The sequence below is a fragment of the Rhineura floridana genome, chromosome 9 (genome assembly GCF_030035675.1).
Source record: "Rhineura floridana isolate rRhiFlo1 chromosome 9, rRhiFlo1.hap2, whole genome shotgun sequence".
NCBI classification, from domain to species: domain Eukaryota; kingdom Metazoa; phylum Chordata; class Lepidosauria; order Squamata; family Rhineuridae; genus Rhineura; species Rhineura floridana.
Window position 1 is genome coordinate 120,162,899 of NC_084488.1, and position 16,246 is coordinate 120,179,144.

The 16,246-nt window shown below is 44.2% G+C and overlaps 1 protein-coding gene across 1 annotated transcript; it reads right to left on the reverse strand.

Annotated features, from left to right (window-relative positions):
* Positions 1 to 674: 674 nt before the first annotated feature.
* Positions 675 to 11,000, reverse strand: LOC133364413 (neurophysin 1). Its single transcript, XM_061584887.1, has 4 exons — positions 10,920 to 11,000; positions 6,280 to 6,716; positions 2,921 to 3,125; positions 675 to 906 (listed from the first exon to the last, which is right to left on the reverse strand). Exons 2-4 carry the CDS (start codon positions 6,397 to 6,399, stop codon positions 869 to 871), a joined length of 363 nt encoding a protein of 120 aa, XP_061440871.1. The 5' UTR covers positions 6,400 to 6,716; positions 10,920 to 11,000; the 3' UTR covers positions 675 to 868.
* Between the last annotated feature and the right edge of the window lie 5,246 nt (positions 11,001 to 16,246).

The following is a 16,246-nucleotide window of genomic DNA, read 5'->3' on the forward strand; positions in this document are numbered from 1 at the left end:
GTGACCTCCAAGAGCATCTGTCATGAACCACCCTGTTCAGATCTTGTAAGTTCAGATCTGTGGCTTCCTTGATGGAATCAATCCATCTCTTGTTTGGCCTTCCTCTTTTTCTACTCCCTTCTGTTTTCCCCAGCATTATTGTCTTCTCTAGTGAATCATGTCTTCTCATGATGTGTCCAAACAGGGCTGGCGCCAGACATGCTAGGGCCCTTAGACACCAGCTTGCCCTGGGCCCTGGCACACATGTGCGCACGCACACATACACACATGCGTGCACCCAGGACCAGCCCCAGACATGCTGGAGCCCTTGGGCAAAAGCCTGCCCCAGGCCCCAGCACTCCCCTTCCGTGATTTGCGCACGGCGAGAGCTTTGGGACTCCGCCATTCCCTTGCTTAACTCACCTTGTTCTGCGGTTGCGCACGCAACGGTGCCCTTAAGAAAGATGGCGGCTGAGGTTTCCCTAAGGAGCTGAAGCCTCTGCTGCCATCTTGGTTCATGGCAGGGATGCGAGTGTGCAGCACGCATGCGTGCCATCAGCCAAGATGGCGGCAGAGCTTTTTCTGCCGAAAGGCAAATAGTGAATCATGTCAATACATAAAGTAATCCCCTTCTATGCACTCAGTTTTGCTAACCAGAAGAATAGTTACATAGATAAGCAATCAACATGCTAATATAACTTTATTGAAAAGGCAAGAGAACTCAAATTATAGATTGTTGTTGTTGATATACAAGCTTTATTTTCAACAAATTTGTTGGCCATCGCATCCAACATGCGTATTTGACATGGAAAGATGCATCCCATTGGTGTTGCCTATAAGTCCATAATCTAAAAGTGCTTTCGCATTATCCTCGTTCCTTGTCATCTTCTCATTCTTGCTCACATGCAGTGTCTACCATACAGCCCTCTGAAATAGCAAGAAAACATGTCAAAGGGAAAAAATTAGCTGTCTTTTACGTGGCAATTTTTTAAAATTTTGTACTCCATCTCTGATAGTAGATTTGTTGAAGGTAGGTAACATATTCAACCAGCCCAGCCATAGAGGCAACCTGGGCAAGTGCCTGTAGTGCCAAAATTCGAGGACGACCTGCCTCAGCTATATCAGTGTCTTGAGAGATGGTGCCTACAGATTTGGAGGAGGCACACAGAGACAATTTAGAAGATTGTCAGCTGGGTATACATCCTTCACATTCCAGGAGACGTGATCAAGAGCAGGGGCAGGGAATCGTTTTCAGCCCAAGGGCCACATTCCCTTCTGGGCAACCTTCCAGGGGCCACATGCCAGTGGTGGGCATGGCCAGAGGTAAAAGTGGGAGGAGCAAGGAATGTAAATTTTACTTTTGTACCGTAGGCTAGTTTCTGCACACAGATTCACACACCCCTCTCTGTCCTCTATCTCGGCACGCCAGAGGTATTATCGGAGACTGTGATGCCACTGTTACATATTTGTACAGTATGTTTGGTAAGTGCAGGTTTTGTAGTGTAAATTTGGTAAGTAGAGAGAGTTGGGAGGGGGAAGTACATGGGTTGGAATGTTGAGGAGTGCTGAGTTGTGATTGGCTGAGCGTCTGGGTGGTTGAAGGTATACATGGGAGGATGACATTTGGAGGTGGGTAGGTTAGTGGTTCTGGGTTTTGGAGGGGTGGATTTGTGGTTAGGCGGGTAGGGAGGCAGGTTTTAGGACTAAGATATAAAGAGAAAACTATTATACGTAACCACACACATGTTGACTGTACTTAAAGTAATCTTGTTTATTCGTTGTGTTAATAAATAAATAGTTTTGGTTTAACAACACGCCTGATCCTTGGCTGGGATATTACAGACCAGAAGGGTGGGCAGAGCAAATACCAAAGCTGGGAACAGTATCAATGGTGGCAGTGGGGAAGGGATGGTGTAACAGCAGCAGGTATCCAAAGCAACCCAGGGCTGTAATCTTTAAAGGCAGGAAGATACAGGGGGGTTGTGGCTTGCAAGTGCACCCAGACACTACGTAGCAATCTGTGGAGGAGACTAAGGCACAGTCTCAGGGCAGTATTGCATTACAGAGTGTCAGATGGTGGTGCCTAGTAGTGGGATCATGACAGACCTGTGCTGGGGCCAGTGGGAGGGATCCATTACGAGACCAGACCCTGAGTAGGGGTCTGACAGAGATCAAGGACGCATTCCAGCCACAAAAAAACACTTAGCAGGGTGTGAAGCAGGACTGGTGCAGGGGTGTGTCCTGGCGAAAGTCCCAAGGGCCAGACAGAAGTTTGGAGGGCTGCATTTGGCCGCCAGGCCTCAGGTTCCCCACCCCCGATCAACAGCCGCTGAAGCTGTAGTCACAGTATTAAAGGGGAGGAAGTAAAGAAGTGACAAATGTTAAAACAGAAAATGGGAAAACAGTATGCTGATCAAGACTTAGTTGCTAAGAAATGCCATTTTCTATTCAAAAACATCACTTCACTGCAAGAAAACTGCATTTGGGGCACAGCTTGTCACAAGTGCTCTCACGTCTGTTTCACAGCAGCATAGTCTGGATGTCTAAAATGCAGAGAAACAGACATATAAACAAGGGGATCAGGATAATGCCTGCTGGTCCTGTCCCCATCGGCCACATACGGACTATAACCTCTACGCCAGGGTGGAAGTGCTATCCACATCTGAACGTGCTTTATGTGAAGCAATTCTGAGCTTCATGGGCTTCCCACGTTCACACTCAACACTTTAACAACAGGCTTAACAGCAACAGCATCTGTTTTCCCACGGTTCTGTCCGACCGGCGGAACCAAATCACATGCACTCTGAAAAGTAAAAAGGTGATGTGTACACTATGGAAAACACGTTACTGTAAGTCACATGCACCAATAAGGACACTAACAGTGGATGCCATGGGGTGAGGTTTTGAGGGGTTCAGGTTATGCCCATCAGAATGGCCTCACCATTGTTGCAACAGATGCCGGATGCAGCACAGGTTCCTCCGTTGTTGCCGCAAGGTTTCCTTCCAGATTCACAAGGAGTTGGGAGGAAATTTTCTTCTTGACATCGCAGGGTTTCTGCTGTGCCAAAGTAGCAGCCCAGCTCTTCTCCACAACAGATGTTGGGCCCAAAGCAATGGCCTCTGTTTCTTGGTCCGCAGGAGATGCACTGGTGTGAAGCACAAAATGGGAAAATGGAACTTTATCCAGGTCAGCTGAAGTGATTTTGACTATTATTTTATGTACGAATTTGTGTCCTACTTTTCTGCAGTGATACACAAGGCAGTTTACATAACATCAAAGTAGTACAAAACCTTTAAAAGCATTTTATAACAAAACTAACGAAAGCAATAGCAGTTAAAAGAATGCAGCAGTTTTAAAAGCAGCAGATCATGTAAAAAATTATCAGGAGCCATGGTATTGGAGTTCCCATGCCTTGCATGTAAAAGGTCCCAGGTTCAGTCCCCAGTATTTCCCAGTAGGGCTGGGAATGGTCCCTGTCTGAAACCTTGGAAAGCTTCTGCCTGTCAGTATAGACAGTACTGAGCTAGGTCAACCAATGATCTGACTCGCAACAAAGCAGCTTCCTCTAGGTGCTTTTTCACTCTTCTGGTTCAAATTTCTGCCAATGGTGTAGTTGTCCAGGGTCCCAGGGGGTCTTACATCCCTTACTTTTTTGGGAGCCAGGTCCCAGCAGGGTCCCGTATGTCTGCAGTGTCCTATGAGCCAATCGGCATGAAAGGGCAGTGTGGTGGTCACTAAGAAGAGTCCCAATGAGTGTCAATTGCAAGCAAGCCTCTGTTAGTTCCCACTTCAAAAAGCCAAGACAAGTTGTGGAGAGGGAGAATTCTGTAATTGCAGAAGGGGAGAGAGTGAATCCCTATTAAAGTATTCCATCTACATCATCAATCAGTTTGGAAGCAGCGAGATAATTGTGTAGACACTGAATTCCATAATTCAAGCAATCTCTCTGAGAATGAGAAAGGACAGTCAAAATGTGATAGTGATAAAGAAGCAGAAAGCAGCATTCAAGCCTGGCAAGATTATTCTAAATCTTAAAAAGTTGTACACTCTTAGAAGGGGAAATGACTGTGTGGAGGCGTGGCTATGATTTATGAAGCGACCCTGCACTTCTGAATTTGCCACTAAACTACCGATTTCTCCTGACAGCCCATGTTTCTCTGGTTACTCTATACACTCCTACCTGGATTTACTCTGGAGTAAACATGCATTGGACTGGGCTGTGGGAAGATGCTTCCAGGTTTTATAGGACTGCCGCAGAATATTTGGTCTTTTCATTTGTCTCTTAGCTTCAGATCCTTAGATCCCAACCTATCCTGACAGGCAGTTCAAGGATATGTCTGAAAGGGAACTTTTCTCTCTCTCACTCCTGGTAAGTCCTTAGAGCCAAACTTGAACTGTGGGGAAAGTCCCCTGATAAACAGATTGGATTTGAAGTGGGATCTAAATAGGGATGGAGTAGAAATTTGATTCAGTTCACATTCGAAGCCAAACCTATCAAATTCACAATATGAGAACCAAAACACAGCCATCCTTCAAAATGTGCACTTATGCAAGTTCTGCAATGCAGTCCTCCAACTAACCAGTATATACAAAAATGCATACTTTAGGGGAAAGGATGCATAAAAATGAATATATGCATGAAAGTAACATGTAAAAATGCATTAAAGTAGGAGAAATTGCAAAAATGTGTACATTCATCAAAACTGCATACAAAACTTTATTAGGAACACTTCACACTAAGATGTGGAAGAACTGCCATGGTTTTTTTTAAAAAAATCATAAATTACTGCAAAAATGTGGAAAAAATGACAGATCCATCCTTAGCTCTAAGGTGCAAAAGCTCATGCTATGCTATAGGGTTGCCAGGCTCAGTGCCTGAGAATGATGCTGTATCTTTAACAGAAGAGAAAATTCAGCCAAGTGCAGGTTTTCTTGCAACACCGTAATGAGAAAAACCACAAGATGAAATTCTTCCTTCCCCCTGCACAACTTTTAAAGATACAAAAGACCTCTTGGTTGCCAGGCCCAGCCTCCCAGAAGTCTTCTGTATCTTTAAACGTTGTGCAGGGGGAAGGGAAAATTCCACCTTGTCGTTTTTCCCATTACGATGTTGCAAGAACACCTGCACTTGGCTGACTTTTCTCTTCTGTTAAAGATACGGAATCGTTCTCAGGCCCTGAGCCTGAGCCTATGCTACATTTATGGCACTCAGGACTATATCGTATTTTAGCTACAAAATACACAGCTGCTGATGGTCTGCAACCGAGAAATGTATTCCAGAACCAGAGCAGCAGCTGTTTAAACCAAGAATAAGCATTTTCACAATGAATATAGAGCACTGCAATTCTGGCACAGTCTTAGCTAAGACAGCTTTTCTCTGTATCTGTGGGTAGGCTGTCAGGAAGAGTGCACCTGAAGTTGTGCAGGATGTCTGTCCCTTGCCACCCAACCACCACCAACAGGTCCCCCACATCTAAGATTATAGGGCAGGTTTGTGGCAAGCTGAGTTTAGCACTTCTTATTTTAGAAATGAAGCACTGAGAAAGTCAGACTAGTAAATGAGTCGACAGAAATAACTAGCTTACAGTAATGATTTGTGATTTTAAAAAAGCACAGTAAACTTTTGTAAAGCTTCGCCTGAGGCAATTCTTATTCACCATGGGTGACCAGTTACGTGGCTAGCGACAAACAGTGACTAGTTACAGACACAGGGTGGCATTCAACAATAGTCCTACTCAGAGTAGACCAATTAAATCACTGAAGTTAATAAATACAAGAAATTTAAGTTCATTAATTTAAGTGGGTTTACTCTGAGTAGGGCTTCATTACGAACATAAGACGAGCCTGCTGGTTCAGGTGAATGGCCCATCTGGTCCAGTATTGTGTTCTCACAGTAGCTAACCAGATGCCCCAATGGGAAGCCCACAAGCAGGACACGGGTGCAAGAGCACTCTCCCCTCCGGTGATTTCAAGCAACTGGTATTTGGAAGCATATTGTCTCTGTGGAATACCACCCTAACATCTCTGCCCCTGTGGTTCCCAAAGAATATTTCTTAGGAACGTAGAAAGCTGCCTTATACTGAGATAGCCCACAGCTGCATCCAGCTCAGTGTTGTCTACACTGACTGGCAGCAGCTCTCCAGGATTTCATGCAGGAGTCTTTCTCAGCCCTACCTGGAGATGCCGGGGACTGAGCCTGGGACATTTGCATGTCAAGCAGATGCTCTGCCTCTGAGCTGCGGTCCTCTCCCATCTCTACGGCTTTCTTCTTGTACCTTCACACACACCCCATGACCTACCTTTCGGACTTCCATGTCCAGGATGGAGCGCTTCCCTCCAATGGGGCAGTTCTGGATGTAGCAAGCCGAAGAGAGGGCCAGCAGGCAAAGCAAGCAGAAGGCGAGTGTGTTGAAAGACATGGTTATCCTGGTGGCTGCCGGCTGCTTCTCTGGGAGAGCGGTAATGGGAGTGTCCTTTAGGTTTTTCCCTTGATGGTCGCAGGTATATATGCTGGTGGACAGGCCTGCTCCACCATCCCGTTGCCCTTGTTACTCATTTCTCTTAAAACGCACAAGGCATTGCTTTTCACGCCAAAAGTCAAGCCTAATAAGACAAGGTCGCAGATGTGAGGTCAGTGAAATATGGATGATTTTCTCTCTCTCATTTTGTTCCAAACTGGGCGGAAGATGTATCAAAGGGCATGAATTCTCCTTAATTGAAGAAGTCTTTGATGTCACTAGAGGTTGGAAAGGAGAATATGAATACTTTTTGTAGGACTTTCAGGAGATCTGCAATACTTTTCTTTGGATTTTCGGGAGATCTGATCTATGTGAGAGTCTGGCCTGGACCATAGACCTGAATTTGAAACCTCTGGAGAGAGCCTACTATAACTGAAGAAGGCCTCAGGATGTTGGAAGGGGAAAACGCCAGACTTCTGCCTTTCTGTTTCATGTTCTGTGAGTTTAGTCCATAAAGCTGGGTACTGCTTTGGAAACAGCCTGCATTGTGCCATTTCAGGTATAAACTATAGAATCAAATCATCATCATCGTCCTGCCCTTCCCTCCAAAGGAGCTCAGGGTGGCAAACACCAAATACTATTAAAAATAAAAATAACAACATGTTTAAAACAGTTAAAAGCATCTAAACCCATTCAGAGCTTCTAAAAACATGTAAAACAATCAGGTACTCTTAATAATTTCAAGGTTGCCAGACATCAAATACGTGAATGTTTTTAAGTTTTGCATAAAGGTTACTAATGAGGGAGACAGGCACAGCTCACCAAGGAGGGCATTCCACAAATGGGGAACCACCACTAAGAATGCCCTGTCACAGGCTGCCCCCAATTGCATCACAATTCTCCAAGAGGAGAGGTTTCCTTGGGGACGAGGTTACTGGAGAGTTACTGGTCTTTTGTGATCTCTGGTTTATCTATACATGTATACAGGTTCATATGTAAAGATTCACAGCCTTAACACCCCAACAGATCTTTTTCATCAGATTTCTAGGAGAATCACCAGCACCACAGGATTCTTACAGTGAGCAACTCAGTTCTCTCTGAGTCTTTTCCAGTCCTCCTAGAAGAATGTGTGGCTTGTCTTTTTGTTTGCTCTTGAACACACTTCCTCTATCTAGTGGGGTGGAAGGTGGGGAATAGAGATGAATAATCTCTACCTATACGTTCCTGGGCTATCTCAGCTTCCATTGAGACACATCACCTAAATATTACAGGTTATCTGTATCAGTGGGGTGTAGTGGTTAGAGTGTTGGACTAGGACCTGGGACCACCAGTGTTCAAATCCTAACTCAGCCATGAAGCTCACTTGGGTGACCTTGGGCAAATTACTGTCTTGCAGCCTAACCTACCTCACAGGATTGTTGTGAGGATAAAATAGGGAGGGGGAGAACCAAGTACACCAGCTTGAGCTCCTTGGAGGAAAGGTGGGATATCATCATCATCTATTAAAGCAGGTGTGGGAAACTTTTCGTCCTCTAGATATTGGTTAACTATAACTCCCATCAGCCCCAACAAACATGGCCAATGGTCAGGAATGATGGGATGCTCAGAAGGCCAACGATTCCCCACACTTGTATTAAAGAAAGGTATGATAACCTGTATGAACATGCTTCAGTGGCTAAATTAACACACTTTATTATCTTCAGGAAACAGAGACATAACAACTTTATGCTAAGATGGATCAATGTTACTAAGCATAGGAAAAGATACAAGTTATTGCCAAAAGGATCCCATAGATTGACAACGTTTTGACAATAGAAATAATTATATATTAACTAAACCTGAGAGAACGGCTCTAATGGGGCCCAATAATAGTCTTCATAAAAATGTAGGAGGCAAGCCAGACCATAAAACACATGGTGATTTTTGATGTCTGTATACTAATGCCCAGAGTATGAGAAACAAGCACGGCGAACTTGAACTCTTAATACAGGAGGGTAATTACGACTTGATAGGTATAACTGAAACTTGGTGAGATGACTCCCATGACAGGAATACAGCGATTGAAGGATATAACTTGTTCAAAAAGAACAGAAGGAATAGAAAGGGAGGTGGAGTTATATATGTAAAAAAATATATCCCTGCTCATAAATACAGGAAGATGAGCTTGGTAGTGCCACCGAGAGTATTTGGATTAAAATTAATAGGGCAAGGAATAAAAGGAACATGTTGGTTGGAGTCAACTACTGATCACCCAATCAAGGAGAATGAAATTTTGCAAAGCAAATTGCCAATGTTTCAAGGAGGCATGATGTAGTAGTAAGGGGGGACTTCAATTACCCCGATAACTGTTAGGAGAAAAATTCTGCCAAATAGGGTCCCTCCAAGAAATTCCTGACTCATGTTGAAGATAACTTTCTCCTACAGAAAGTGGAGGAAGGAACTACAGGATCAACTTCTTGTTGGCAATCTCTCGTGACGGAGTAAGATTGTCTTCCAAAATATAGTCTTTAACAATGGATCCATCTGAATTTGTTTCCACCGCCGATGTACCAGACCATGACAAAAAGCTTAGAGATGACCTGAAAACAAAACACATACAGGAAGTGGAAGGAGGGCCAGGCCACAAAGGAAGAGTACAAGAATTGCAGGGGTGGCTTCAGGAAGGCTAAAGCTGAGAATGAGCTGAGATTAGTGAGGGATGCTAAAAGCAACCAAAACGTTTTCTTCAGGTACATCCACAGCAAAAGACAGAGAAAAGAAATGGTGGTACATCTTACTCAATGAGGATGGCAAAATGATAACAGATGACAAAGAAAAGGCAGAAGCGCTCAATTCCTACTTTGGCTCAGTCTTCTCCCAAACAAGGGTATTTGACCTTCCTGGCAAATGTGAAGTTGAAATTGCAAGATTGCAGCTTGAGATTGATAGACAAATAGTCAAGGAATACCTAATCACTTTGAACGAGTACAAATCTCCAGGGACCAATGAACTGCATCCTCAAGTATTGAAGGAACTCTCGGAACCACTGTCTATTATCTTTGTTGTGGAGGATGGGTGAAGTGGTGGAAGACTGTCCCTATCTTCAGAAAGGGCAAAGAGGAGGGACCTGGGAACTACAGACCAGTCAGCCTGACATCAATCCCTGGGATCTCTTCTTGATCATCCTAGAGGGCAGGACATGGAATAATGGGCTCAATTTACAGGTAGCCAGATTTCAGCTGTACATCAGGAAAAACATCCTAACTGTTAGAGCGGTATGACAACAGAACCGATTTTCTAGGGAGGTGGTGGGCTCTCCAACACTGGAGGCATGCAAGAGGCAGCTGGACAGCCATCTGTCGGGAATGCTTTGATTTGGATTCCTGCATTGAGCAGGGGGTTGGACTTGATGGCCTCATAGGCCCCTTTCAACTCTACTATTCTATGATTCTATGATCTGTGATTCTGAGACACCATAATTGGCAACAGTTTCCATTGGCATGGATGCGCATGACAAAGTAGGTAGCTTTGCACACTTCGCACAACAGCACATACTCTAGTATTCTATGATTCTGAGTTGACTTATTTTTAAATACTAGACAGTGGATTATTAACTATAAATTAATCAGAGTAATTTTATAGAAGTCCCCCTGGATATACTTTCATGTATTTTCTGTTTGTTAAGCTTTTTGTATTTTATATTATGGATAATAAATAAGAATACTGCAGGCTATCACCAGTCTTTTGTCAAGTTTTAAGAGGTCTTGCCTCAGGGCAACTTGCTCTGCTATCTCTGTTCACCGAACTATGACTGCAAAACCATAACAAGATGTTAACACAATATGTTCCCATAGGCATCTGGTTGGCCACCGTGAGAACAGGATGCTGGACTAGATGGGCCACTGGTGGACTGATCCGGCAGCCAGGTTCTTCTTATGCTCTTAGGTGATAATGGTCCTGAAACATTCATTTCAGGCAAGGCATTCTCCAAAGAGGCCCATAGACGTTTTGGAGTTCATTGCTCATCCTGGGGTATCAATGCATATGGTTCCTAAACACTGAGTCTTTCAACCTGTTATTTAATGTAGGGCAACAATATATATATAAAAATATAACAACAACAACAATAATATAAAACTTATTGCTACCTCAAAAATGTGTTGCTATTCATAGAATGAACAGCTGGTATAGCCCAGTGGGGAGGACAGCCTGGCTGGGAGTCCAGAGTCTGGGAGTTCAAATCCCCGCTCGTGTCTCCTGGGTGTCAAGGGCCAGCTAAAAATCACCCCACAGGGAGTGGCTCAGGGGTTACGTGCCCTGCCACCTGTGCAGCTGTGGGCAAGCTGCAGAGTCCCAAGGAGCCCAGTTGCCCCCCAGCTGGCAGTTGCGGACAAGGAAGGGGCTGGCTTGTGCAGCTGTGGCAAGCTGAGCAGGCCCTAGCCAGCTGGGGAGGACTAGCCTCAGAGGGAGGCAATGGTTAACCCCCTATGAATACCGCTTACCATGAAATCCCTATTCATATGGTAGCCATAAGTTGGGATCGACTAGAAGGGAGTCCATTTTTCATTCATAGAATGTACGCTAGACCACTAGATGGTGCACAAGAGCGGTCTTAACATCTTAGGCTGTTGAAGTATATAAACCATTCAATGGAGCAATATGTTCTATTGTGTAAATGGGGTTCACGGGAAATGGGTCTGCATAAAATAAAAGGGGGGTTCATCTCACCCACTTAGATAAAAATAAGAAGCTGGTTCACTCAGAGTCAGACAGATTATTCTAAGAACATAAGAGGAGCCTGGCTGCGGGATCAGGCCTAAAGCTTTCCTGTTCTCGTAGTGTCCACCCAGATGTTTATGGGAAGCCCATATGCAGGACCTGAGTGCAACAGCATTCTCTTCTCCTCAGTTTCCAGAAACTGGTTTTCAGAAGATTGTCTCTGACAGCAGAGATAGAAGCTTGTAGAGCGAACTCTGAGATTTAGGAAATCTCAAATCTAACCCTCTGGGGCCTTTGTTGTTTCAGTAAAACTTTGTTGTTATATGCCTTCAAGTCTGTTACGACTTATGGTGACCCTATGAATCTTTTTTTGGATATTTTCATGGTAAGAGGTATTCAGAGGTGCTAGACCATTGCCTTCCTCTACTTCTCCCACATGAGTGATGCTAAAATGATCTTCCTGGGGATGCATGAGGATTTGGGCTTCTGTGATTTCTGCTGCAAACTGATCTGAAGTGCATCTCACAGACTAATGTGCAGATCAGAATGTAAATACCCACTGAATTTCATACTAAAAAAATGGACCAAAATGCATTTATAAATTGTATTTTTAGGAAAAAATGCATTTAAAACACATCAATTGAAATAAAATTCCATATTTTGTTAATGTATATAAAATATTTATAACTCACCCTTCATCTGAAACCAAGTACCAGGGCAGAGTATGATACATTTTGGTTGTGTGTGTTTTAATCATATAATGGGTCAACCCATTTTTTTTTTTAAAACCTCATCAAAAATGTTGTTGTTGTTATATGCCTTTAAGTCCATGATGACTTATGGCAACCCTGTGAACCTTTTTTGGATATATTCATAGGGTTTTCATGGTAAGAGGTATTCAGAGGTGCTTTACCACTGCTTTCCTCTAAGCCTACAGCAGCCAGTATTCCCAGGTGGTCTCCCATCCAAGTACTAACCAGGCCTGACCCTGTTTAGCTCCCGAGAGAGAGACAAGATTGGGCGTGTTCAGGGTAGTGTGGCCATATTCAGTAAAACCAAGATTTATTTAATGCAATAGGTTGTCTTCTGGATATCCCTGCACTGTAAGATAAAGGAGGATACGCAGCCATTGTGCCTCTTGCCTCTTTCCGCACCCAGTCTCTGTGTCCTCACTTTCCATGTGCAGTTGCCCAGTGTGCTGTCACCACTAGGGCTCTAAATTTTGTCACTTAGTTGGCAGTGGAGGTGAATGGATGTGGAGACTGTAGGGCAGTGACAGCTGGTGGCTCCATGTCAGTGGGGCGATGGAATCTGCTCCAGGTTTTAAGTTCGGACTAAAACCCGGAGCAGATTCCATCGCCCCACTGACATGGAGCCATCAGCAGTCACTGCTGTAGGGATGCAGGATGAGAGATCCAGTGGTGGCGTTTCAAGGAACAAACGGGAACTTACCCCTGCATCCTATGGCCCCTCCGCTGGCCTGTGGGAGAATGCAAGATTGCTCTCAGAGGCCATTTTACATGATGGCTATGCTCAACCTCCTCTGAATCCCAGTTGCTAGGGAGCACAAGTGAGGAGAGTGCTCTTATGCTCAGGTCCTGCTTGCATACTTCCTATAGGCATCTGGTTGTCTACCGTGAGAACAGGATGATGGACTAGATGGGCCACTGGCCTGATCCTGCTTCAGGGCTCTTCTTATGTTCTTATGTTCTTATGCCTTATGACAAAGAATCATAGAATCATAGAATAGTAGAGTTGGAAGGGGCCTATAAGGCCATCAAGTCCAACCCCCTGCGCAACCCCCTGACAGAAGGAGTTCTGCCCAGCTTTCCAAAGATTGGTGGCCAATATGGGCTGCAGTGGTAAAGCACTATTGCTGTTGTAGGTATGTTTGCAACTGAGGTTTAGGGACCGGAAGGTCTGAAGGCAGAGCCTGACACTGACTTTATGCCTTCTACATTATATATATTATTTTATGTATTTTAATTGTATTTATGTATTTTAATTTATTTTAACGTTTTTGTGATTTTACTGTTCACAATTTTATTATGTACGTGTTTGATTTTATTTTTGTAAGCCGCCCTGAGTGCCCTATTATAGGGTAGAAGGGTGAGATAGAAATATTTTAAAACAAATAAATTAATAAATAGAGTGGGCTGCAGACAGAGAACAAATGCTGCTTCTCCCAGGATGCACTGACAGCACTGAATATAAATGAGAAATATCAGATATTAATGGAACGAGGGCTAATGTCTGTGCTGCTGTACCTGTTCCTTCTTGCCTGACCTTTCTTAGAGCCAATAAGCTTTTCATCCACTCTCCAGCTGTGGACCAGGACTTGAAACTCTTAACTCTATTGAACATGTTAGCGCTGTAATATACCTGCCCCCACTTTTGGCATGGCTAATTGACCACCGGGCTCTGAACCATTGTCTAGGAAGCAACCTTTGCTACCTGCTTGCTCTTGCCTTAATATTTGGCACTTAAAAGAGGGCACAGTAGACAATGCAGAGGTCAAAGATACGCTTTGTTCCCTGCTGTGAATTCAAGAACGTCCAAGACACTGACTTTTAAATTATAACTACTTTTAAAAGGAAACCAACAGGAATGAGAATCAGAGAATAATGGAAATGCTGTATTATCTGCTCTGCCATAGAGTTATGACATCATTGGACTTGGAGGGCAAGAAGGTCACAAGTCCAGCCATTACCTTGATCAGACTCTGATTAGACACTCAGACTGCAAGGGCATATATATATATGCAAGGGCATAGCATTCAGGACCATCCAAAGAAGCTGAATGTTGGAAGATTCAGGGCAGACAAAAGTAAGTGCTTCTTCACACAGCGCATAGATAAACTGTGGACTTCGCTTGCACAAGAGGCAGTGATGGCCACCAACTCAGATGGCCTTAAAAGAGGATTAGACAGATCCAAGGAGGATAAGGCTATCAGTGGCTACTAGCCATGATGGCTATGCTCTGCCTCCACAGTTAGAGGCAACATGCTTCTGAATGCCAGTTGCTGGAAACTGCAGGAAGAGAGAATGCTCTTGTGCTCATGTCCTGCTTCTGGGCTGCCCATTGGGGCATCTGATGGGCCACTGGAAGGACAGGATGCTGGACTAGATCCCACAGTGCTCTTCTTATGTTCCTACTACTGTGCACCAGCACTGCAGAGCAGGTCGCTGCAGCGCAGATGAGGGAAGCTCGGAGGATGGCAACAAGGGAGAGGGGCTTCTCAGTGGTGGCCCCCAAATTATGAAACAATTTTGCTGATGAGGTGCACCTGGCGCCAACACTGTTATCTGTTTGGTGGCAGGTCAAGACTTTCCTCTTCTCCCAGGCATTTTAGCATGTGTTTTTAAATTGCTTTTTTAAAAATGTGTTTTTAAAATTTGTATATTTGTTCTTAATGTTTTAATTGTTGTAAACCACCCTGAGAGCTTCGGCTATGGGGTGGTATATAAATGCAATTACTACTACTACTACTACTACTACTACTACTAATAATAATAATAATAATAATAAAATAACAACAACAACAACAACAATAATAGTAATAATGATTCAAGGAAGTGAGCCAAGCCATGATGTTACTGCCATTAAGGTCGAGTGATGCACAGATAGCAGAGTTGGCTTGTAAGTGTTGCTTCATACTCCTATGGATCTTTACTTGCCAATATACGACGACTCAGATGTAAACAGGCCTTTATGAATGACTGTGGGAGGGGGGTCTCTCATGAAAGGAGCTCCTATAAATCCAAGTGAAACGAACCCCACCCTAGGATTCTGCAGTTCTCTACCACAAAAGCTGCCTGTGTGCCAAGAAATGGCAGAGTGATATCCCACCCTTCAGAGTCTCCGGTGCGGGACAACTTTGCATGGGAAAAAAATACTAAGGGTTGTATCCAACTAAGTTTTACTTAGAGTAGACCCACTGAAATTAATGGGTCTAAGTTAGTTATGATTTGGACACATCATGAAAAGACATGATTCACTAGAAAAGACAACAATGCTGGGAAAAACAGAAGGGAGTAGAAAAAGAGGAAGGCCAAACTAGAGATGGATTGATTCCATAAAGGAAGCCACAGACCTGAACTTACAAGATCTGAGCAGGGCGATTAATGACAGATGCTCTTGGAGGTCACTGATTCATAGGGTTGCCATAAGTCATAGTCAACTTGAAGGCACACAACAAAACTACTCTGAGTATGACAAACATCGAATACAACTCTGAGGCTACAGTCTTATCCTTTCTTACCTGGAAATAAGCCCCACTGAACTGAGGCTTGTGTTGCATCTAAACCAGGGGTGGAGAACCTTTGTTTGTTTGTTTGTTTGTTTGTTTGTTTGTTTGTTTGTTTGTTTATTGCATTTGTATACTGCCCCATAGCCAAAGCTCTCTTTAGCCCTAGTAATGGCCAGGGATGATAGGAGTTGTTCAACAACATCTGAAAGTTGCGTGAACATATGAAACTGAGTCAGACTGCTGTCTCCTGCAACTGGCAGCCACTCTCCAGAACATCAGGGGTTTTTCCCCAGACTTTTTAAACGGACTATTCCAAGGGCTGAACTTGAGACAGTCGGCAGGCAAGGAAACTTGCATGTGCTACACCACAAAGCTACAGCCCTTCCCAGCCTCAGAAACTCCTTTTACTCAAGGACCTCCCATGAACAGGACCCATCACCTCCTTCGGAAGAAATGAGGACATTGAATGGCTTGAAGGAATAAATGCAGAAGGCATTTGGGTTGTCCACATAGCTATGGGCCAGGTTTAGTGGAGGGTGGTCCATTAGGGTGAATGGGACACTACCTCACCAACCTCACTCTGCCCTCAGCCAGCCCCCACCTCCCTGCCTTCCTGCTTCACAATTAGTCCAGGTCGGAGGTGCATGTCTGCTTCCTCCTCCTCACTCTCAGTTCTGTCCTTTAGAACTCAGCAGGGACAAAACGAGAATTAGTTGACTCTGTCTGACATTGGCTTTGGCTCCACCTATCATTGGCTTTGGCTCCACCTACTGCTGGGCTCCCTGCCTTCTGCCCTACCAGCTCCAATATGCAGCAGCCACCGCTGGCTAGGCTGGGAAGAGTCAGTTGAAACTAGAAGCT

Bases quoted from the DNA above. Each gene is read 5' to 3' on its own strand.
- LOC133364413 (XM_061584887.1), bottom strand. From the start codon at position 6,399: ATGTCTTTCAACACACTCGCCTTCTGCTTGCTTTGCCTGCTGGCCCTC. The intron at 3,126-6,279 runs GTAGGTCATGGG...GCTTCACACCAG, and splicing joins TGGACATGGAAGTCCGAAAG to TGCATCTCCTGCGGACCAAG. The intron at 907-2,920 runs GTGAGGCCATTC...TTGCTATTTCAG, and splicing joins CGGCATCTGTTGCAACAATG to AGGGCTGTATGGTAGACACT.